This window comes from Pinus tabuliformis, chromosome 9 (genome assembly GCF_031772625.1).
Source record: "Pinus tabuliformis cultivar Carrire ecotype Pingquan chromosome 9, CPIR1, whole genome shotgun sequence".
In the NCBI taxonomy this organism is placed as follows: Eukaryota; Viridiplantae; Streptophyta; class Pinopsida; order Pinales; family Pinaceae; genus Pinus; species Pinus tabuliformis.
The window spans coordinates 1,971,399,463-1,971,425,063 of NC_142307.1; the positions used below are offsets into that span (position 1 = coordinate 1,971,399,463).

General features: G+C 39.9%; 1 protein-coding gene across 1 annotated transcript; it reads right to left on the reverse strand.

The window, feature by feature from the left end:
* Positions 1–8,247: 8,247 nt before the first annotated feature.
* LOC149156899 (uncharacterized) lies at positions 8,248–13,622 on the reverse strand. Its single transcript, XM_089444906.1, has 3 exons — positions 12,487–13,622; positions 11,314–12,295; positions 8,248–11,211 (listed from the first exon to the last, which is right to left on the reverse strand). The coding sequence occupies exons 1-3, from the start codon at positions 13,620–13,622 to the stop codon at positions 8,248–8,250; spliced, it is 5,082 nt and encodes a 1,693-aa protein (XP_089301032.1).
* Positions 13,623–25,601: the final 11,979 nt, after the last annotated feature.

Below are 25,601 nucleotides of genomic sequence, written 5' to 3' on the forward strand. Positions count from 1 at the left end.
TTCTACTGAGTCAAGAAACCAATCATTTTTCTAAGAAGCAAGTGAAGCATTAAATAAATCTTCATTTACTCCAATATTACATTGTGCCACAACATACTGAGCGGATTCAAGTGCTTTACCTTTGTCTGTATCATCAGTTTTACCTTTCTGTTGGTTTCTTTGCTACTCAATTTTGTCCCATGGTAGCTTGCATGTAGAGGCATCATGTGATCCATTTCTTTTGCAACGTATGCAGTGCAAATCTGCCTTTTCTCCTTGAGAGTGTCTGCCCCCCTGCCTCTGAAATATCTTCCTCTTCCTCTTCGACCACCTCTTCCTCTTGAAGAATCTTGAGCATGATGCTTTCTTTATGAGCAAGGCACACAGCCTCCTCAGAAGATTCAGGGACTGTATTCTTTCCAAAAGCTTTCTCTCTTTCAACAAACGTTTTCACAAGAGAGTCAAAGGTGATATCTTTGATATTTCCATTTGCTTGCAATGACTCAAGATAATTGGAGTAAGTAGGATAAAGTGCCTTGATAAAAGCGATAAGAGCAATATCCAATTCAACCTTAGTGGATTTGATAGCATGCATTAGACTTTACTTCAGATACAAGAGCAAGAGGATCATTATTTTGTAGTTCAAGAGTGAAGAGTTTAATCATGAGTTGAACAACTTCAAGTGTAGAATGTGAGTCATAGAGTTCTTTCAGCTTTTGTAAGGCTTCAAAGGCAGTTGAAAATGATGAAATATGGTGACTCACCTCTTCATTTACAGATGCTGCGATTAATGCATAAGCTTTGATGTTCTTGTTTTCCCAAATGACAAGCTCTTTGTCTGAGGTAGGTTGTTTTGGTTCATTGTCCCCGTCTTCGACACACACTCCTTTTCACAACTCATTGAAAATGAGGGTGTGTTTTATCATCCGAGACCACTCAGGATAGTACTCCTTACCAGTGAGAACTATTCCCACAATAGATATGATTGAGTGCATACTGTAAAAAAATACTTCTGCTGATAGAAAAATACTTCTACCAATATACAGTAAAATTGTACTTCTGGTGGTAATTAAAAATTACAGTTCAAAGAAATATATTTTTGATATGACTTGACAAAAGATTCAACTGGACAGCGCTCTGAACAGCGTAAATACATAAAACTTTATAGCGCATTAAACAACACTCCTTGTCAAAAGTCTCTTACAATTGCAAACTCAGAAATCCCTTGCAATGTGTCTCATCAATTGAAAACCTTAAACGCACTGAAGAGGGAGAATATTTTTTTTGGACGTATGGATGTGTATAAGATTATGAAATGTTGTCTTTTCCTGAAAAAATATATTTCTCGATTTCTTTCTAAAATCACCAAATTCATTATTTTTATAAAAGTCTAAGAATAAACTCACGCTCAATGTCACCCATGTTGTATATTCAGATAACTGAAATAGTTATTGAAATCTAAAAAGTCTTAACTTCACTAAAATTTTCAAAGCACTGAAAAAATTAATGCGCAGCACTTTACCGTAGGAAGACTCATACCCTGCATCTCCACCATTACAAAGCTTTACCAACGCAGCATCTGTCCTGCGTGGAGGCACCATAGGTTCATTCGATGGAGACAATGTTGACACGAATCTCGCCAACTAAAATTAAGATGTTGACAAGATGAACAATTCCAGTTGCCTGGTTAGCGATTCATCTTCCCAAAGAGAGCACCGACCAAACAATTACTCGATGGATGCACAGATAGCTTAGGTTTCCGAATGTTGAACTCGCTAAACATAGGCCTTCAACATTTAACAACAGTGTTAACTTACATTTGTAGCCGAGACAGGCCAGCGTTAATGTAATACCACAGACTTCAGGGAAATGCATAACATAATGAAACTGTTTAATCAGAGTGGAGCAGCGTATGGAGTGTTACACAAAAATATCGTCTCTATGATTATTTACAGTCAGTATGGGTCTATCATCACTTGTATTGTCCTCCTAAGCAAGTCTAAGACCTCAGCTCTTCAAATCAAGCTTTGGAAGTGGGAGAAAGACATTAAAAATCAATGTAACTCTGGTTCCACACTTTCTCCCATGGTCACCTGCGGTCCTGCACCTTCTGTGTACAAAAGCTGCATACCTACCCACTCTGTCCCTAACGGTGTAGGTGCGGACCCCTGTGAAAGTCAAAAGGCGCAAGTTTTATCTTAAAAAACTCACTTTGGGTTAATTCTAGAGTTTTCTAGAAGGAATTTTGACGTGGATTGTTCGCTCTGAGGTGGTTCATGCATCCCAAAAGAGAAGAAGCTAATCCCTTGACTAAAGGAGCTATCCCTTTGAAGGAGGGCTTTATCCCTTTGAAGGAGGACCTAGTAACTTCCCTCCATTGCACTATAAATACAGGCATTGGGGTGAGGACTAGAAAGGTTAGAAGCTGAACATTTTGAGGGTAAATACTGGTGAAATTAAGACTCTTTGGTTGAGCTTGAGAGGAGAGATCACATACCTCTTGGTTCCATTGGAGAGTGAGTGAAACTTGTCAAAGTAGAGGAGACATCTTGTTGGACCCTAGGAGGAGCTTGTACAGCGTCAAGGCAAAGGTTGTAAAGTTCTTCTTCTTTTGAATTAATACAATCAAACTCATTTTTCTCAAAAAGTATCTTATGTTATTTGTTTCATGGACTCCTTGACTTTCATGTTAAATATGTTTTATGCAATTGGTTTTTCAGGTGCTATTTAATTTGTTTGCCTTGTTTGTGTTTGCAGATTCACGAAAAGGAGCTCATTTGGATCAAAGGAGCGAGGGCATCCACAAGCTTGCGTTGGACCAAAGGTAGGCCCTAAAAACACTTGTTTGCTATTGTTTATTGAAGCATATTTAGAGAAATATAGTGTCTGGTTGGTTTGTTTGTCATTAGGTATTCTTTAAATTCTAGGAAGGTCTATCTTGTCCGCAAGATTGACTCATTCCGTGCGACATGGAGGGAGTAGCGTATGGATGTTTATGAGCATCTAGAATAATGGTGAATAGCAGGTGGAGCAGTGTATATATGGAAAACTTAATGTGGTCAGATGGGCAGGTGTGAATTCTGTAAAATAGGCAGAACATAGGTAGAAACTGACATCAGGAGTTACACAAAACCTAATTTTGGGAGCTGGCTCTGATACCAATGTCAGACCAGGCAGTAACTCCTCAACCAAAAATTGATTCGTATGTTATTCCTTCAAGTAGGTCTTCAGTATATACATGAGGGAGAGACTGTTCACTTCATCTCCCGATGAATGTTCATATTATTTATTTATATATTTAAATTATATTCACCCAATCCTGATGATTAGGTGTCAACAATCTTGGTTCAATTTATTGATTAAATTAACACAAGTATTTTAAATATCAATCCGGGTTTTTAGAACTTAGAAGAATGTCCAAAATATATGGATATCAACTATAATCAGCTTTATAAGAAAAGTTATGGAGACTGAAGGAAATGCAATTATAACCCAAATTAGAAGCATATTACAAATATCAAGTTTAACTAAATTATTTCTAATTCAATATGTAATAAGCAGGAGAAGTGGCTCCTAACTTAGGAGAACTAGATTGACCTTCTTCTACAATACTACTTCATGAACAGAAATAAAAAACCACTAATGAACAATAGCTCAAGATGGATAAAAGAATAATAGAAGAGGCTCCTAATGAAGGAGGTCCTTGTTATTCTTCATTATAAATTCATTCATCATTAATGCCATTGTTAGAAAACTGGAAATTCAGAAAATCACTTGAAACAAGAAAAATGAATTCTAGTTTCTAATATTTGATCAAATAGAATGAGAAATTAACTTAAACACTGGTTTGTCCCTTCATATGCAGATTAGAAGTAAACCAAGATTCATCAAAAAACATACTAAATCCTCATTCATCTAATTAACTGAACAAATCTGAAGCAAAACTAGTTTATGAAAATTAAGCTAAATTAACCATGAAGAGTACTTAGCTTGGTGTGGGGGCCCTCCACCCTTGCCTTGCACACTTGAAGAAATTATCAGCTAATGCAAACTCATTCAATCATCCACAGCATTGAACAACAAAAATAAGATAGAACCGGTTCCTCAAATTAATTCACAATGTTCAGAAGTCTCAATATGAAATTATACAAATTCTACATATTCATGCCTTCAATGTTTTTGGCTTAAATAGAGAAATATGAAACAAAATTAACTAAAATGACTCTCACAACTATGTCTATCCTTATCCTATCTATCCAGGTCGAGCTCATGCAGCCGATCACTCAAAATCTAGAAAATCCCATAAAATCCTAAATTTGGCCTATTTCCTAGGGATTTCCTAAATGACTAGTCCTATTTGACCAGCTTTTACTAGACCTGTTTAAGCTCGGTTTGACTGAACCAATAGGTACACATCCATTATTAGTTCCCAATATTTCTAGAAATGTGCTCAATTCGTGCCCAGGTGTCGTGTAAGTATGACATCAATGAAGCCATTACAAGAATTTCTGGTCATGTTCAAAAATGCACTTAAAATCCATTTTTTGTAAAAACATCTAAAAATTACAAAACTTAATTTATATAGCTGAATATGCATAAATTGGTCAAAATAGGGTGTATATGGATGGATAAAATGGAAATTAAGTGTATTTAATTAAGCAAAATTGGATCAAAAACGAGGGCCAACACAAGACTTCAAGTGTAAAACGAGTGTCGCAAAACTTTAGGCAAGTCAATTTTAGAGGTGAATGCTCATTTCAAGGAGTCTGAAATTAGTAGTGAAAAATGAGTGTTATGGGACTTCAGAAGTAATGTGAATATCATGGAACTTTAGATGTATGGATTTCATAGGTATATTCTCATCTAACAGAGTCTAAAATTTAGAAGAAAAAAAATAACTAAATATGGATCATGAAAAGAATTAAAAAGGAAGACAAGGACCATGTATCGGTTTGTTTTGGTTTAGGAAATGTATGTCCTATCTCATAAAATGCATTCCCTACCTCATGAAATACACACCCTTCCTCAAAAAATTCATGCTCTATCTTAGGAAATGCATACCCTGTGTAACATACCCAACCCCCTAATTCTTAATTAGGGATGTGATCCATCTAAACCCCACCTCTGTATTTAAAATATGGAGATTGGGTTATAATATTTAACTCTTCTCCAATATCCTCAAAGTTCATCTCTAACATCACCATTGCCTTCTCATTGAGAGATTTCCAACAATATAAGTTTTGTTTGAATATGAGTTGTGGGAATGAAGTTATGCCCATTTAAAGAATTTGCCTTCTAACATGATGTGACCTTCATACGAATTCCATGTGATAGACACATAGCACCCTCCTTCCCACGTCATCATGGTGTAATTCCATGTCACATAGATGTGGTAGCCTTTGCCATGTCAACTAGATAACCATGTCTTTATCCTTATAGATCTCAGTAGTTTTAAGAGGAAACCCTAAAAATCTCGATCATCTCTTGACTCAATTGAAATGCTAGATCTGTTAGCATCAAGTGATTATCCCAATCAACTCTAAGGTACTCCCTAACCACCAAAATCCAAAAGGTTTACTCCCAATAACTAATAGCTCCTGAACCCATTTGGGCTAGGCTACTAGTCACAACTCTTGTTGACCATATGTACAAGGGCTAAGGATAAGGATCATACCCAATGACTCAAAAAAAAAAAAAACTACATGAAAATAATGTATATTAACCAATGAGGTGAAACTTGTGATAGAAACATCTTCATCAATTGATGTACTACTCAAGAATTGCTAAAATCACATTTGTGATATGGCTCCACTTCATCGATCTCCTGATGACCCTGAATCTTGATAGCATGATACACCATTATCGATGGCCCAATGGCTTAACAAGATATTTCTCCTATAGATATTGCTCATTTTCCCCTTATGGCCATGTAAATAAGGCCGACCCGAAGGCCTTCACCCCTGAAATTATCAGAGTTAATCCATGATTTTCTATAATCTCTGATAGAGTTTATAGGCATGTTCTAAGGTTTGAAAATTGATTTCGACAGGGTTGATGTTACCCCTAAAGGACCTTGAGGACCACAAGTCTTCTCTGGTCTGCAATAACCTCTCAAGCACATTGCATATATTCAAGCATCTCTCAGTAGAAGATAAAAATATGACATATGGCCAAATACTAAACTTCACTCAACTAAACACCTTTTCCTTGCTCACTTAATACTTAAAATCCCCACCTCATACTTATATTGTTCTCACACATAGGTAACTATTATTTTGGCTTTTCTCCAGAGGAAACCAAATTCCCTTCAAACACAGGAGGACCTTTGATCCCTCTCACACTCAACAGGGATGCAGTGTATGTTGTTCCATCCCATAACTAGTTTGGGAAACACCAGCCACACTAACAGATTACAAGAAGAGCTTTGGTCCCAAATTAGCTTTGCATTATTATTTCCAATCATACATTTTATATTCTTTATGGACAAAATTCCCCTAAGGTATGCTCCCATGCATGTAATTTATCCACTTGACGAAATAAAAACTAGATATAAACTAAAGTACATATTTTCTCACCTCATTGTTACATCATACAAAGGAAACTAGAGCCATGACTATGAAGTATTAAACATCAGTCAGTTCATACACACTTATCAAATGTTCACAACATGCATATCAACCCATTTTTACTATCAATCATAGAAAATAACTGATAGGCCTCAAAATTGGCATGTTTCTACATTTTATTTAGGTTTTAACCCTGTACAGAAATTACATGCAAACGAATTCTTAAAACAAAGAAATATATAATGGCGAGAACATAAAACAAATATACACAGATATTTTCCCCTAGATCCCAAAATCGGGACTACCATATTGATTTTTCATTCATATTCCTTTCAATGTTATAATACATATATATACATGTCAAAGAATTCATAAACCCTAATACACTAACCATGGATTAGAACATAAATATAGTTCCCTTGACCAGATCTACAAAATACCATGGGCAGAAAACCATCATGCCCAAAACCATGTGCAAACCCTTTGCACAAAACCATGGGTAGGTACACCCACCATCTTTGGTTTTCCCCCCCATCCTTGGGTCTGCATAAAATAAAAAAATCGTGCAGCAATGCCCTGGACCCTGTGTACGGGGGCACTAACCCCACGACAGGGGGGGGCTAACGCCCCCCTTGTGACACCCCTGTTGTGCCCGATGCAATCTATAGTGCGAGCTACTAGTTGTGGAAATAATATAACACATACCCAACATCATATTTTCCTTATTCTTAATTCCTTTTCACTTGTATATAACATTGTATTAGTCCAACCTAATGCTTACATGTGGGATTTAATCATAAAGTGTTTTCCATTGCATTCCTTAGTATTTTTTATGAATTTGTGATTAAACATTGGAAAAATATCATATTTGTATTTACTTTGAATTAATGAGTGAGCATGAAGTACTAGAAAGGTTGTTATGTAGGTTGTAATGTGGCCACTGGGTGTATCTCGGGTCACAATTGTTGCAACTCATTGCTGGAACTCTAGTCCCACAACTCACTGCTAGAACATTGGTGCCACAACTCACTATTGCAATTAGGGTGCCACAACTCCCTACTGCAACTCTAGTGCCACAACTACTTGTTGCAACTCTGGTGCCACAAATCCCCGTTGTAATTCAGGTGCCATAACTCTAGTGTTGCAACTTTGGTGTCTCACATGTCGCACCTTTGGCACTGCAACTCATTGCCATAACTCTAGTGCCGCAACTAATTGTTGTAAATATGGTGTTGTATCTCGTTGTTACAACTCTTGAAACCACAAGTTGACACTAAAACCATGAGGCAATGGAACCTTGAGTTGATTTTGTTACACAACTATCGTTAAATTATTTTAATTTGGATCAATATTAGACATGACTAATTGAGTTCTTAATAATTACTTTGAAATAATGTATGAGTCATTTATCATTTTCTTTTTTTTTTAACCGCAACGGATATTTTATTAAAGGGTGGCCAAAGCCATATCGAGTTTTACATTTTTCTGTTTCTAAAAGAACATATTTCTGCATTTACAAGATCAACTTGTCCTTTCAAGGAATGGTTGCCATGTACGGTTCTCCTGCATCTATGCTGATCATGTTCTTTCCTAGATTGCATCCAATATTAGCCAGGCTGTCTTCTTCTGTGTTTAAATCTCTGAGGATGTGGTAGATTTGAACTGAAGAGAAGTCCTTCAAGAGTCGATTCACTCTTAATATCTATTTGTTCAATATTGGATCCTTGAGCCCTCTCTTATTTAATAGAGATTTTATCAGCAATTCTGAGTCTCCAAACACTAGAATTTCCTTTGGGTTTCCTTTTCTGACCAGTTGGCAAGCTTTTAAAAGACTGAGGACTTCTGCCTGGTTGTTGGTTTTAATTCCGAGACCCCAGCTATAATCCTCTTTTCTTCCATTCGGGAAGTAGATGACCCCCCCAGCTCCTGACCTGCCTGGATTACCTTTCGAAGCTCCATCAAAGAAAATAGTGCATTTTCCTTGAGATTTCCACCACTTCTGGAAATTTTCCAAAGTGTCTCGAATCTGCCAGTTTTCCTTGTGTTTTGGGTGAGTGATTAAAGAAGGGCTCGATGATGGAATGTAATCACCCAGCCATGCTCTTTCTTCATCTCTTAGGGAGCTGTCTCTGACACTGGTTTGTCTCAAAGTTTCTATAAGTAGTTTCTTGGCCTTTTCTGCGACATTTCCTGCAGACATTTCTTTTTTATTAAAAACAATTTCATTCCGGGAGAGCCACAACTTCCAGCACACATATTTTGGAGCTGCAATCCACACCTTATGCCAAAGAGTCTTGTCAGCGATACTGTAAGGATACCGAGCTTTCCAAGACAAAAACATGTATGTTATTGAACAATGCACCGGTGGACTAACATTCAGTCCCGCCAAGAAGCTGGCCCAGGCCATCTGTGCATACTCACATTCAATGAACATGTGAGCTGAGGTCTCCAAGGCTTTTTTGCAGAACACGCATCGATGTGGACCTGCAATGTTCCTTTTACAAAGATTTTCTCCAGTCAATATTTTGTTATGAAACAAGGTCCAGAAGAAGAAATTGATCTTCGGGATGCTGAAGTTTTCCCAGATCTGCCTCCACACTGCTTCCGGGTGCAAAGAGTCCTTTTTTCCTTGCATCTGTAAGTACCCTTGCTTGGCTGTGTAAACCCCTGTTTGTCCCCAACCCCATGAATCTTCCTCTTCTTTGTGCACTGGAGTGAAGTCGGTGATTGCATCCATGAAGTAGTTTAGCTGATTTTTTAGGTGTGCTGGTATGTTGGGCAGAGTCCAACACTGCCAATTGCCTTTATTATCCCACTCTGCAATGTCCTCGATTTTCCTGATTCCTTTTGATCTTAACCATACTCTTAAATCTACGATTTCGTTTATGCCCGAAAGAGGAGGGTGGCCCATGATTCGGTCTCTCCACATCAATTTTTTTTTGCCGTTTCCTGGAATTTTATACAAATGCGTCCTGAAGAAGTCTAACCCTTTGCAACAAAGCCTCCAAGCCTGAGTTCCTCCAGGGGAAGGCGCTGGGTTATAGGAAATGATCGACTGATTTCTGAGATATTTTAAATTTAGGAGCTGGCTGATTGGATGCGTTGGTTCAGATATAAGCTGCCACAGAAGTTTGCAACCCAAGGCAAGATTTGCATGTTGGGGGTCTCTGATTTGAAGTCCACCTTCAGCAATGGGACGTTTCACCATTTCCCAATTAACTAAGTGAAATCTATTGTTGTTCCCCTTCCCTCCATTCCGCAAAAAATTCCTCATTAAACAAGAGATCTGGTCTGCGATTTGCTTTGGAGCCATTAACAAGGAGGCTTGGAAAGTGGGCAGTGCTGAGAGCACCGAACGGATGAGAGTGAGCTTGCCGTCTGTGGAAAGCCATACTCCGCCCCACGCTGCTATCTTTTTTTTAAACTTGGATATTACCTCCTCCCACAAATAATTTCGGTTGGATCCCATCGTCAACGGGAGACCAAGGTACTTTATTTTATCCCACTCTGCATAGCCTTTGAATCCCAGTTCACTGGCTATCCTTTCAATTGTTTGCTGATCGGTATTCCATCCATAGACTGCACTCTTCCTCTCACTGATAAGAGCTCCAGTGACACTACAGTACTTTTGAAGAACTGTCTTGAAGGATTTAGCAATTCTCATGGAAGCACCGCCGAGCAAAAGTGAATCATCGGCAAAAAGCGCATGGTTTACTGGGGCTGCGCCTTGTACGATTCTTATCCCAGGAATGATACCACTTTGTTGCTCCCGTGTCAACTTTCTGCTTAAAGTGTCCGCCATCAGAATATAGAGAAAGGGAGACAAGGGGCAACCTTGCCTCAGTCCCCTGGTGGCTGAAAAGAAATCTGTTGGTCTCCCATTTACCATTGGAGCTATCCAGATGTTTTCAATGCAAGCTTTAATAAGGTTTATGAATTCCTGTCTAAACCTAAAGGCTGCAAGCACCCTAAGCAGGAAAGAACGGTTAACACGATCAAAAGCATTACTCATATCTAGTTTAATAATCATACCTTGCTCTTTCCGAGAGTGGCTGGAATGGAGAGCCTCTTGGATTTGAATGACATTGTCCAAAATTTGCCTGCCTTTCACAAATCCTCCTTGGGCTGGAGCGATGAGTTTTTGAAGAAGAGGCTTAATTCTGTTTGCCAGCAGTTTAGCTACGATCTTGTATGATGTATTACAAAGAGAAATCGGCCTGTATCTGTCAAAGGATCCTGGGTTTGTTTCCTTTGGAATTAAGGCAAGAAATGTCGATTTTATTCCTCCACCCATTTTTGCCTTTCTCAAGGTTCCTCTTATCATTCTGAAGAGGTCAGTTTTGATAATCTCCCAACAAATTCTATAAAAATGTGTTGTGAAACCGTCGGGACCTGGGGCTTTGTCTGGCTCCATAGCCCAGACTATATTAGTTATTTCTTCTTCCGTTACAGGTCTCATCAGAGAGTCATTATCTTCCTCACTGACTAGGTTTGGAATGGTTAAGAGAAACTCTACTTCATCCTCCTCGTTCCCATTACTTTCTGCACTCAGAAGATTCTGAAAGTGATTTACAGCTGCTTCTTTGATTTGAGAAAATCCTTTATGGACCTGACCACTGGTGCTGGTAATTTCTGTTATATGATTACGCGAAAGACGGGCCCTGCACTGTCTATGAAAATATGAGGTATTTCTGTCCCCAGATTTGAGCCACAGGCTTCAAGACTTTAAACGCCAATATTCCTCTTCATTTCTGAAGGAACAGTATACATTCCTTTGTGCAGATTTTTCATTAGCTAAATCTGTAGAAGAGGGATCTTTCTCCTCCATTTCAAGTTGTATTCCTTCCAATTGAAGAACTGCCTCCTTCCTCTGTCTATTGGGAGATTGCATGGATTTCTTTATCCAGCTTTTGAGCGCTTTTTTTGTGTTTTTCATTTTTTGTTCCCACACATAGCTTGGGGAACCAAATACATCTATCCTCCATGCTGCTTGAACTGTTTCTATAAGCCCTTCTTTCCCTGCCCAAAGGGGGTTGAAGCGAAATGGAAGGGGACCTAAATCTTCTTCTTCTTTTAGGCATAAGAGGATAGGCTTATGATCCGATGTGAGCTTTGGGAGAATCTTGGTGAATACTATTCTTTTGTCCATCATTAGAGAGCTGCTGATGAGAAACCTGTCCAATCTGGCAGAAATATGGTTTTCTCCGGTTCTATTGTTTGTCCAGGTGTATTTGCCTTTCACTAGTTTGAAGTCTACCAAATCCCATTGCAGAATCAGATTGCTCACTGTATTGATGAAAGGATCTCTAGACTGAATCCCTCCTTTCTTTTCTTTGGGATCTAGAGTTATATTCAGATCACCACCTATGACTAAATTTGAGGGGCTGATTTGCGCTATATAATCCAGAAGTGTCCTCCAACACTCTCTCTTTTCTTCATACTGAACTGGGACATACAAGTTAAACAGAGCGAGGGAAAGATTGCTTACGGTGTGACGCAGCTCTGTGAAGATCCAATGTTGGGTTGCTACGAATCGTTCTAGGGAGAAGTCCTTTGTCCAAAAAGTACCTATTCCTCCAGCTGTGCCTCTTGCACTAACAGCCTTTCCTGAATCAAATTTCCATTTCATAGCACTGGTGTTTAGAAGAGTTTCCCCTTCTATTTTAGTCTCTTGGAGCATTAGGATGTCCGCGGTCTCCATCTTCAATAAGTCTTTGATAGCCTCTGCCTTGTTGGGATTACCCAGACCCCTACAGTTCCAAGAGATCAACTGCATCATTTACCACTTATAGGGATAGGCCCTCCTCCTTTGGAGGCTCTAGGCCTGACATTCCTCCCTAGTGTCATTTCGATAGTAGCTTGACTGCCTAGGGTTTTTTGTCTTTCTGACTCCTCTTCTCTAGCTTCCTTGTTTGATCTTCTCCCAGCCCTTTTTGTTGACCTTTCAACTGTTTCATCATCTGATGATCCCATATTCTCTACGGTTTTCTTCTTTTTTTTTATTATATCTGCGTAGGTAGGGGGAGAGATATTGCATGAGTTGGGGATTGGGTTATTACATGGTTCTATGGATTCAATATTCTCCTGCTGTGGAGGTTCTTCTTCCCCTGCTTCCGGTGGATCTGAAGGAGGCGTGAGGATTTCAAAGGGGTTTTTGTCCCCCTCATTGCCTTTTTTTTCACTGCTACCAACGTTTTGGTTACTCGTACTTCCATTATCTGTTTTGTTTTCTGTCCCTTTAGCCTTGTTTTTGTTATTCTGCCTGCTGAATGTTGTCTTCTTTGCCTGTTTCCATTGTTCTTCTTTTTCCTTCTCTGGTGTCTCCTCATTTCTTTTTTTGCAGTATCTTGCAAAGTGCCCGTACTCATGACAGAATCGACACTTGAATGGCTGCTGTTCATAATCAAGCTCTTGTATGTGTGTCCAGTTTGCCACCGATAACTGAATCGCTTCGGGTAATCCTGTTTCCAAATCGACCTCCACACAAATTCGTTCACAAGAGTACTGATCCTTCCTTGGGGCCTGGTCTATGTATTTTCCAAGTGCATTTCCAATGGATTGGAGGGAGCTTTGATTCCAGCAATGCAGAGGAAGATGCGGGAGGCGCACCCACACAGGAACCGCCTTGGGCACGTCTTGCGCTGGATCAAAATCAGTAGACCATTTGTTCAGGTAGAGACCTTGAGGCCCCATGAAATATGGTCCGTTTCTGAAAATCAGACCTCTGTCCTCTGTACTGTCAAACAAGAAAACAAAAAACCATTTTCCTACAAAATAGATCTTGATTCCTTCATTTACCAAAGGTAGCCAATTCCTTTTGACCCATTCTTCGACTGCTCTCGGGGATGGCCACAAACCGGTGAACTGACCGATCAGACCTTTTTCTGTAAGGTTTAGCACGGATCTGCAGATTTCCTCCTCAGGTAAGGCTACCTTGGGTATGCTGTCCAGTTTTTTGACGAATTTTTGCTGCTGGCCAGAGGCCTGACGTTTTCCTGTTGCTGAAACGAGAGCCTTGAAGGCTTCGATCTCCGGAGGGTAGGGGGGAGGGGCCGCAGGGCCGCCTCCATGCTCCATGAGGGAGGGCGCAAGCGGGATCTCTCAGAAGACGCGCTAGGGTTGCAGACGCGTCTCAAAAATCAGTCAGTTATCATTTTCTAATTATTATCAAACCACATGAGAAACTTGTGGAGACATATTTATTATTTTCTAATTGTTAGCAACTCATATCAAAAACTTGTGGATCTCATTTACTAGTTGTTGTTTTATTTTTAAACAAAAGTTATCTATAAAAGGAGTTCTTATTTCATACCATGGGGAGGACTCTTAGAGAAATGCCTAAATCATAATGAAATAATTTAATTATCAAGATTTTATTTTAGTTATAGTTTATAATTTTCATAGTTTATGATTTGATTAATTTATTTAATTTTTTTCTATTTTTTTTCATATTTATTTCCTTTCTATATTTGTAAAATATTAATTTCTTTTAATTATCTTAGTTAATTAATTTAATTTAAGTTAACAATGTAACAAGTTTTGATAAACTACAACATTTTATTCGATATAAGCAAGTCCCACTCTAAAAGAAAAGAGTTTTGTATAATTGATGTAGTTCTCTTTTCTAGTTGTGTAATTTAAAGTTGAAAATGCAACAAGAAAATCCTAATTTAATTTTTTCCTTGAATTAAATTAGGAATAAAATTGTAATTCCACATCATATGACAACTTGTATTAGTTAACTAAGTTAATTTGAGTTGAGGGTCTAACTTGAGTCATGTAGAATGTCTCCTACATTATAGGAGCCCTAGTTGAGTTTATTATGAGTTGTAATTAATTAATTCAGCTTAATTGAGTTAAATACAGTTAAAATAGTTTCACCAGTTGGAGGGACTAGTGGGTGGTATAGTAGTGTGGTGTTTCTTGCAATCATCAACTAGTTAACTGATGATTCACTCATAAATAACTCATACATGTCATATCTGATAGTTACCTAGTTGAGATTAGAGTTCAAGGACAGTGTACTATCAGTTGTATAATCATCTAAATTGTATAGGTGGTGCATGCAGTCAGAGGAAGGCCTATGATGGATTGCACAATTCCTTTGAGGAATTTCCCTAATTAATAGGGGGCTAATTCCCAAGGAAACATCGCAAAGAAATAAGGACTTAGGCAAGCATACAATTAGTTAAGTATTGGTTTGGGCTTGTCTAGGAAGTTGTGAAATATATAGAGATAGTGCAGAGGTTGCTCGGGCTTGAGTAAAGCATTGTAATATTCTCATATTTCCTGACTAATGAAATATACAGATAGCAGGGGTTTTTAGCCATGGCTTTCCCCAGGAAATCATTGTGTAATGTGTCGATTGAATTCTTTCTCTTCTATGCTTTGTGATTTCGCAATCGTTTAATTATTTCTGTCGATGTATAGAGTAGATTCAAGTCTATTGTTTTAGAAATTTACAATTAGAAGTTTGAATATACAAGGAATTTCTACATGGTATCAGAGCATAAATGACTCTAAAAGAGGAGAATACGAGATTTTCTTTTGCAAGTGAAATCGAATTTACAGTATCATACTTCAGAGCTAGCAGGATGTCATTCTACGGATTGAGACTCGAATATGCCCTTGAGGGTAGTTTGAACTATATTTCTTGGAAGGACAGAATAGAGGCAGTGTTGGAAGACAACGAGCTTAAGGAATTCATAGACAAATATATTCCTAAGCCTCCAGCAACTAATGCTCGAGATCTGGCAGAGTGGAGAAAATGTGTTGTAAAGGTGAGAATGATTGTCCTAGAAGGAGTTTGAGATAATATTGTCTTGAACCTCCATGGTAAGGAGACTCCATATACAATGTGGAAGGCCTTGACAGACCTATTTTAAAACAGCAGTGACCACAGGAAGCTAGCACTGAAGGACAAGCTCAGGAAAATCAGGATGGAGAAGGGAGACACAATACCAAATTACTTGACCAAGTTCACCCAATGCTAGGATGAGCTTGGAAGAGTTGGTGTTACAGTTGCTAAAGATGATCTGGTTAGCCTATCACTTCTACGCCTTCCCAATAGCTAACACAGCTTCCAGGAATAAGTAAATGGGAGGGAGAAGCTACCATAGTGGGATCTTTTGTGGTCTGACTTGGCACAAGAAGAGATTCGGCGGAACACCAAATGTGGATCCTCATCCAAGCATGATGATGAGGAGAATTGTTCCTTAGCTGGAAAGGCGAAGAAATGGAAAGGGAATTCATCCCATTACAAATCAGATTCTAGTCAAGGTGGAAAGAAGAGAGACTTGTCAAAGATTAAATTTTTTCACTATCATGAGTTGGGAGACTATGCCACGAAGTGTCCGCACAAGAAGGTTGGAAAGAAGCCCTCAGAAGGAGCAGCAGGTGAAGCCCTTGCTTCAAAATTAGAGTTGGATTTCACCCTCATCACTTGTATGGTGACATTGGTGATGGGTAGTGTGTGGTATCTGGATAGTGGAGCCTCATTCCATATGACCAACAACAAAGAATTCTTCAGTGACTTGTAGGAGAAGTACCTCCATATGCACATCGAAATGGGAGATGATGGAACGTATAGTGCGACTGACAACGGTATTGTTACTTTTCAAAGGGAGTTTGGTTCTTCTCTCACATTAAAAGACGTCATATATATTTTGGGTCTGAAGAAGAATTTGGTTTCAATTGCTATGTTGGAGTACCATGGCTATGATGTGATATTTAAAAAAGGAAAGGCTTTCCTTCGTCACATAGCCTCAAGACAAGTGAAGCAAATCAGGGTTCTGGTGAAGAACCTCTACAAATTGGATGTAGAAGATTGTGTTGCCATGAGCACAAAAGCAGAGAAGGTGCAGAGCCGGGACATCGGGGAGTTATGGAATATAATATTGGGTCACTTGCACCATGGAGATTTGAAGATCATGTAGAAAATTTCTACATGACTTCCCAAGGGCGCACTAGAGTAGAGAGATATATGCAAAGGGTTTACATTGGGGAAGTACACCAAAGCCACCTTTCATGATAAGGACATTCAAGCACAATCAATCCTTGAAAGAGTTCACTCAAATGTGTGTGGACCGTTCTTGATAGCCTCCACGACCAAGCACAGGTATTATGTAATATTTGTAGATAATTTCTCTCCTAAGTGTTGGATTTTCTTCATGAAAAATAAAGGTTAGACATTCTCTAAATTTTGTGAATTTAAAGCACTTGTTGAGAAGGACATTGGCAGGAAAGTGAAGTCTCTTATGAGTGATAACGGTGTAAAATATGTGTCAAATGAATTCAATAACTTATGTTCATCAGAAGGCATTCAATGGGAGTTAATAACACCCCATAACCCATAGTAGAATGGGTGGCTAAAAGGAATAACAAAAGTATTGTGGGAGTTGCACGAGTGATGTTACATGATTAGGGCCTACCGTTGCACTTGTGGGTTGAAGCATGCAACACAACTATACATGTGAAGAATAAAAGTCCTCATTAGATTCTTGGGATGAATACACCAGAAGAAGATTTTTCAGGTAAGAAACCAAATGTGGCACACTTCATGATCTTTGGTTCATAATTTTACTGTCATGTTACCAAGGATGCAATGAAAAACCTAGAACCACTAGCTGAGTTGGGCATATTTCTGGGGTACAATGATACACCTCACAACTATCGGGTGTACCTGTCATCTCACAAGATGACAATGGTTCATAGAGATGTGAAGTTCGATGAAGAGAAGGCCATGAGATGTTCCCTTTTGAGGGAGGTTCAGTTACATTCAGATGAGGAGCTCTTATCTCGAAAGGAAGAACCTCGAGATGATGTGGAGTAGCCACATGCAAAGGAGCAACGAGTGTAAGCACCCACTCAACCAGAGACTTCAAAAGATGGAAGGAAGCCACAGGAGAGGCTGACATATTGATGCATGATGCTATAGATAATATGGGAGCACCCACATCATAGCGCAAGCAAAGGAGCTCACCAAATCAGTACACTAGCTACATGGCTCTGATGAACAAGAGTGAATAGATTGAGCCACCCTCATTCAAGGAAGCATTGCAGAAACAAGTATAGGCCGATGCCATGGTAGAGGAGTATGACTCCATTATCAGAAACAGTGTTTGGGAAATGGTCCCAAGACTAGCAGACAAGTTAGTGGTGAGTTCCAAATGGATTTACAAGGTAAAGAAAGCAGGCATATGGGAGTGTGGAGAAACACAAGGCCATATTTGTTTCCATAGGGTTTTCTCAGGTGGAGGGAATTGATTAAGAGGAGACCTTTGCTCCAGTAGCAAGGTATTATTCAATCATATCTATTCTAGCACTTTCAGCACATATGGGATGGAATATACATCATATGGATGTGAAGACAACATTCCTTAATGAAGTGATTGAGTAAGAGGTGTACATTGAGTAGACAGAAGGATTTGAGACCTTCAACAGAGAGTAGCATGTGTGTAGACTCAAGAGAGAGTTGTATGGATTGAAATAAGCACCTCGTGCTTGGTACACCAGGATTGATAGTTATTTCACCAATTTGGGCTTCACCAAAAGTGAATCAGATGCAAACCTTTACCATATTATGGTTGAAGGTAAATTGTTGATTATAGCATTATATGTCAATGATTTAATTCTAACAGGTGATGATAAGTTGGTCAAATATTGCAAAGAGGATCTTGCAAGAGCATTCAAGATGAAGGACCTAGGGCCCATGCATTATTTCCTTAGTATGGAAGTATGACAAGGAGATGAGGAATTGTTTGTCTCTCAGGGAAAACATGCCAACAAGATACTGAAGAAATTCCACATGGAGAGAAGCAAACCCATAAAGACTCCTCTAGCAGGAAAATGGAGGAAGGAAGATGCTACTTCAAGTGAAGTAATGGAGGCTACTATTTATAGATAGCTTGTGGGTTCACTTATGTATTTAGTGAACACACGACCGGACATATTTTATGTTGTTAACCAACTTAGTCAAGAAATGGTTGAGCCAACCAAACTCTATTGGAAGGCAGTTAAACATGTGTTGAGATACCTCAGAGGCACCACTTAGTTTATTCTTTGGTATAGAAGGATAAAGGGAGTGAAACTTCAAGGCTTCACAAATACAGATTGGGCACTGAGTCCATCCGATAGGAAGAGAACATCAGGAGGAATCTTCAGTATTGGGTCAGCAGCAGTTTCTTGCTACAACAAGAAGTAGAGATCAGTTGCACTAAGTTCAGTAGTAGTAGAGTACATGGTTTCGATTCAAGTAAGTTGTGAGGCTATCTGGATGAGGAATATCCTTGTTGGGTTATTTGGTCAGCAGATGGATCCTATAGTGATTTACTATGACAATCTGAGTTGTATCAAACTCTCTAAGAATCTAGTTTTCCATGATCGGCCCAAGCATATTGACATCTGGTATCACCATCTACTAGATTGTGTGCAACAGAGAATCATGTTGTTGGATAACATTCCTACAGAGGAATGGGATGCAGATATTTTGACAAAGGCATTGTCAAGATGAAAATTTGAGTTTCATAGAGGCGGGATTAGGGTAGTAGATAATCCCTTTCTTGTTAAGAGGGAGTGTTGAAAATGCAACAATAAACTCATATTTTAATTTTGTCATTGAATTAAATTAGGAACAAAATTGTAATTCCACATCACATGACAACTTGTATTAGTTAACCAAGTTAATTTGACTTAGTTGGCTTCGATTTGAGGGTCTAACTTGAGTCATGTAGAGTGTCTCCTACATTATAGGAGCCCTAGTTGAGTTTATTTTGAGTTGTAATTAATTAATTTAGTTTAACTGAGTTAAAGTCAATTAAACTAGTTCCAACTGTTGGAGGAACTAGTGAGAGGTCTAGTAGTGTGGTGTTTCTTGTAGTGATCAACCAGTTAACTGAGGATTCACTCATAAATAACTCATGCATTTCAGATCTGAGAGTTTCACAGTTGAGATTGGAGTTCAAGGACAGCGTCTATTAGTTCTATAATCATCTAAATTGTACAGGTGGTGCATGCAGTTAGAGGAATGCCTATGATGGATTGTGAAATTCCTTTGAGGAATTTCCCTAATTAATAGGGGGTTAATTCCCAAGGAAATAGGGACTTGGGCAAGAAAAAAATTGGTTAAGTATTGGCTTGGGCTTTTTTAGGATGTTGTGAGACAAATAGAGATAGTGCAGAGGTTGCTCAAGCTTGAGCAAAGCATTGTAATCTTCTCATATTTTCTAACTAATGCAATATATAGATAGTAATGGTTTTTAACTGTGGCTTTCCCTATGAAATAATTATGTAATGTGTTGATTGAATTCTTTCTCTTGTATGCTTCGTGATTTCGCGATCGTTTAATTGTTTCCACTTATGAGTAGAGTAGATTCAAGTATATTGTTTTAGCAAATTACAATTACTAGTTTGAATCTACAAGGAATTTATACATTTAACTCAGTTATTTATTCACATAGAATTTATTGTGTTTACTCCTATATTTATGTACTTCTCTTTTCTAGTTGTGTAATTTAACTCAGTTATTTATTCACATAGAATTTATTTTGTTTACTCCTATAATTAATTTATAGTTGGCCCCCATAGTATTTTGCCCATAGGTTTCACCTAAATATAAGGCATTTTTTTAGTGTTCCTAAATATAAGGTGACTTATGGAGTGATTAATACCACTTAAAATAATAAATTGTATTAATAGGAGTTCAAATAAACCCAAAAGATGGAGACGCGTAGGGTTATCGTGCGAACAGGGTTAGGCTAGGGTTTCTGTAACCCTGCAGCCGCTGGTAACTCGCCGCTCTCCGTTTACACTTCACCGCACCCGCATCCTCCGTCGGTTACTCTGCCGTTTCTGTCACCGTCCGGTTGCTACACGACTCTCGGGGGTTTGCATTACCTGTAGCTGCGTTAACCGAACTCACCTGTGGCGGTTTCTCATCGCACCTTCAACCGCAACACGTCCTTTTCGCCGGGATTCTCTGCTCCGCAAAGTGCTCACCGTTTCGAGGCGCAGCTGGCCATGGAGGACCTGGAGACCGTCGATTACTCTGCTGACCCCTTGGAGGGGGTCTCCATCTGGCGAACCCCCAATGCCAGCTCAGAAGGTATGTATTACGAAGACTTCTCTGGGAATTACTCACAGTACTCGCATGGTGAATCTTCTAGATCTCTGCCGGTAGTCCTCCCGGATGAGCCTCCCACCTGGCCGGCCCTCTCGACGCCTCCTCACTCCCCGGCGACCCTAGGTTTTGTTACTGGATGCCTAAACCCTAACCTAGGGTTAGCCCCTCAGACAACTGGTTCATCTTACCGTCTACCTCACAACCCTAACCTGGTACTATCCTCTTCCGGTCCCTTGGGTTACCTTGGTCCCTCATCTGGCTGTTTTACCTCCGTACCCCCGCTCTCGGGCCCCCCTTCTGGGTTTGCTCACGATTTCCCTGCTGGAATCCCTGCCACCCATCAGTCCTCGGCTCCATCTCATTTCTCTTCTCCGGCATCCGGACATCCGCAGAACCCTCCCCCTCCCGGCGGCCCTAAAAGGAAATCTAAGTGTTTCAAATCAAGAGAAGTCGATTATTTCCTCAGACTTGTAGAAATTTTGAATAATTTAACACATATTCAACAGAGATTATCCTGATCATACAATTTAAGCGGAACATATATAATACATAATATCCTCTACGTTGATCATCAATTTACAGAAGCAGAAACATCCACAGGCGCACATAGAAGCATCAATCAAACTCATAAACACAGTATGTATCCCGGGGAAAGCATCTCGCTAAAAACCCCACACTATCTGTATATTATATTGATTGAATCATGTAACAATACAAAGCATAATACTTCTCACAAGTATCCCCACCTGTTACACACAATACAGCTCAGATTTGATCTCCAAATCTCCCCTGCTGCTTGCCTGCCTCCACTGCTCAATACCTGCTCAAGAACTGATGAGAATAGCTTCCCAAACTCGTTTTTCACCTGCAAAATAGTCACTCACTCTTTGTGGACGTGAGAAAAGGCTAAAATGTGGGCCAAATACGTGAGCAAACTCATTGGCATACTCAATCCTTTGATTGTGCAAGATCTGGTGCACAACTATAGTCACAACTGATAGCAATCTGATTCTCTACCACTTGTCCCTGTTGAACTGAACATGCACTGACATGCAACTGAGTTAACTGATGTATTCTTTAGTTGTATTATGAGTTAATAATTAGTTTAACAACTCATCATTAGTCTATCTGCAGTTAGACTAACTACAACTAGTTTAACTAAGTCAAACTGAACACAACTCCATCAACTGTACCTCCAGTCCACTAAACTCAACTCACTTGAGTTCTAACTGAAGTCATGCATGCAACAACTCAACTGACTCATAAGAAAAGCGTATTTCCTTCTGACAGCTGCATGTGCCACTTCTGTAGCTCAAACTGAAGTGCTCCAAGAGAATAAGATTAAGTTTATAGTCCAAATATTATTGTGAGATAATAATATTTGACTTTTCTATTTTTGACAGCCAGTCTAAAAATAGACTTTGATCACTCACACTGTGATCACTCACACTTTCATCAAAAATAGAAGTCCATCTATTTTTCCCAACTTGATCAATCATCCATAGACATGATCCATATGTCTAAAAATAGACATAATCTAAAAATAGACTTGTGCCAAAAATAGCCTGCAGGCCCACTTAGTGAAGGCGACTCTTTTCACTAAGCTCCATCATCTTGTTGTATTCTCAACAAGCATTTCTTGTTGCACACTTTTCAACACTCCCTCTCAACAAGAAAGGCTTCCTCTCAAACCCGATCCTGTAACTCTGGAATGTTCTCCATGCAACACATCTGGCTGGTCCACTTGCTCTGTCATCAAAGTCTCTGACTGCTATTGCCTCTGTCGACTGAAACTTTGCATCTCTGTGCTCTTCAGTTTCTGACTACTCTAGCCTCTGTCACTTTGATCTCTGACTGCATCCGTGCTGCTGCTGGTTCTATCTCCCAGCATTGCATCCACACTGCACCTCCCAACTGACCTCCCTGTTGGGATAGAAACACCCTCTGATGCTGAAGCTCTACCTGCAGCTGAAAAGTGCTCCCTCTCTGACATATGCGCTACTGCAACATCTCTATGCATCTCGCACCATTGCACACCTCTCTGTGCCACCTAGCACTGTGCAAAACACTTGTGCCTCTCGCATTGCTACAGCCTGCTAGCTATGCGCTGTCCTGGGATTCCCTGCACTGTCGCTCTCTCTGCCGCTCCATCTGCATCTGTCTCTACCCAATCAGTCAGTTCCTGCTACTACACATCGGGGCTCCCGTAGCAAGGTCTCATCCAAGAGGTTGGGTACCTCAAGGATCCTGCCCCTCCTCCTTGGGACAATCAATCCACATCACCCCACCTCCTACCTGGAGGTATGGCTGCATGCGATCCCTCAGCCCACCTGGCTTGAAGTTTCCCCCTACTGGAGGTCTCTGGATGAGTAGATTTCTCTACTCGATCTCCTCTCAGCTTCCCCTGTTGTGGCTCCTCCACAATCTCCTGAAGCTGCTGCACCAATCGTGGCTCCTCCACAATCGTCTGAGACTTCTTCTGGCTCTGCATGTTGAGAGGTAATATACGCTCCCTCTCAACCACCAAGTCTCCATCAGTTGCCTTGCTGCTCAAGGCTTTGCATGCATCTTGAACCTCAAGAGCATATAGGTTCTTGCCCCGTGAACCAATCTTCTTCACCTGTCTGGTGATGATGTGTCTAAGAAAAACCTTTCCCTTACTGAAGACTACATCATAGCCTCTGTCTTCCAGCATCGCGATCGACACCAAGTTTCTCTTCAGTCCTGGTACATACTTGACATCGGTCAAGGTAAGGCGAGCTCCATGCTCCCTCTGAAAAATAACCGTGCCTACACCTGAGACACTATACTTCTCATCATTACCCATCCCTATGAGTATCTGGAGATCTTTCTCCTCCAAAGTACTGAACAAAATTTTGTCACCGGTCATGTGGAAAGAAGCTCCACTGTCAAGAAACCAACCACTTCCCATCATGGATGAAACCATGCATGCGAAGAGTGTGAAGTCCAACTCAAACTGTGAAGCAAGTGAGGCTGCCTCACCTTCAGATCCTTCCCCGGATCCCTTCTTGGACTTCTTCTTTGGGCAATTAGTAGCATAATGACCCAACTCATGACAACGAAAGCATCTCACCTTCGCCTTGTCAACCTTCTTCCCATCATTGGAAGAACTGGATTCGGAAAGAGAAACCTTCCCCTTCCCCTTCTTCGCCTTACTCGCTAAGGCACAGTTCTCCTCATCCTGCATGGATGAAGAACCATCTCTGGTGCTCCGCCTGATCTCCTCCTGCACAAGATCCGACCAAAGTCTCTCCCATCCTGGCAATTTCTCCCGACCATTGACAGAGTCCTGATAGGAATGCCAACTCTTCGGAAGACCAAGGAGAGCCAAGCTCACCAAGTCCTCATCATCGACAGTAACCCCCACACTTCCCAGCTCATCTCGACACTGAGTGAACTTCATGAGATACTTGGGAATACTGTCTCCCTTCTCGCATTTGATGTTTCTGAGTTTATCTTTGAGTGCCAGCTTCCTCTGATCGCTCTTGCTTTGGAATAATTCTGTGATTTCCACATCAATTATGGAGTAGCCTTTCCATGGAGGCTGGACACAATGTGATCCTTCACGCCCTCCAACAGAATCCTTCGACATTTTGCGATCTTCTTTTGCCAAGCATCAGCTTGAGTAGCATCAGTAGGCTTTGGGATATCTGTATCTATGAACTCCTTCAGCCCGTTATCATCCAATACTGCCTCCATCCTGTCCTTCCATGCAATATAGTTTGAGCTGCCCTCAAGAGCATACTCCAATCGCAATCCGTTAAAAGACATTGCTGCGTTGTCACCAAGAAAACACTGCTGCAAATTTGAATTCCACCAGCAACCAACTCAACTGCTTCCGATCTAGAATTCGTGAGAACAAAATATTTCTCGTACAAAGATTGACTGTATGGGCTTTTACCGGATATTTCACCTTCCAAAGGATCCAAAGGAAGGATGAATCCAGAGGCTAGCTGGCCCGATTACAGGCTCTGCCTAGAGAAATAGAATGTAAACACTTCCTAAATAGTAGATCTGATGATCAATCCTCGCTTGATATCCTGTAAAAATCTCTTCTACAAATCAAGCAGCTCTGATACCATGTAAAAATTTTGAATAATTTAACACATATTCAACAGAGATTATCCTGATCATACAATTTAAGCGGAACATGTATAATACATAATCTCCTCTACGTTGATCGTCAATTTACAGAAGCAGAAACATCCACAGGCGCACATAGAAGCATCAATCAAACTCATAAACACAGTATGTATCCCGGGGAAAGCATCTCGCTAAAAACCCCACACTATCTGTATATTATATTGATTGAATCATGTAACAATACAAAGCATAATACTTCTCACAAGTATCTCCACCTGTTACACACAATACAACTCAGATTTGATCTCCAAATCTCCCCCGCTGCTTGCCTGCCTCCACTGCTCAATACCTGCTCAAGAACTGATGAGAATAGCTTCCCAAACTCGTTTTTCACCTGCAAAATAGTCACTCACTCTTTGTGGACGTGATCAAAGGCTAAAATGTGGGCCAAATACGTGAGAAAACTCATTGGCATACTCAATCCTTTGATTGTGCAAGATCTGGTGCACAACTATAGTCACAACTGATAGCAATCTGATTCTCTACCACTTGTCCCTGTTGAACTGAACATGCACTGACATGCAACTGAGTTAACTGATGTATTCTTTAGTTGTATTATGAGTTAATAATTAGTTTAACAACTCATCATTAGTCTATCTACAGTTAGACTAACTATAACTAGTTTAACTAAGTCAAACTGAACACAACTCCATCAACTGTACCTCCAGTCCACTAAACTCAACTCACTTGAGTTCTAACTGAAGTCATGCATGCAACAACTCAACTGACTCATAAGAAAAGCGTATTTCCTTCTGACAGCTGCATGTGCCACT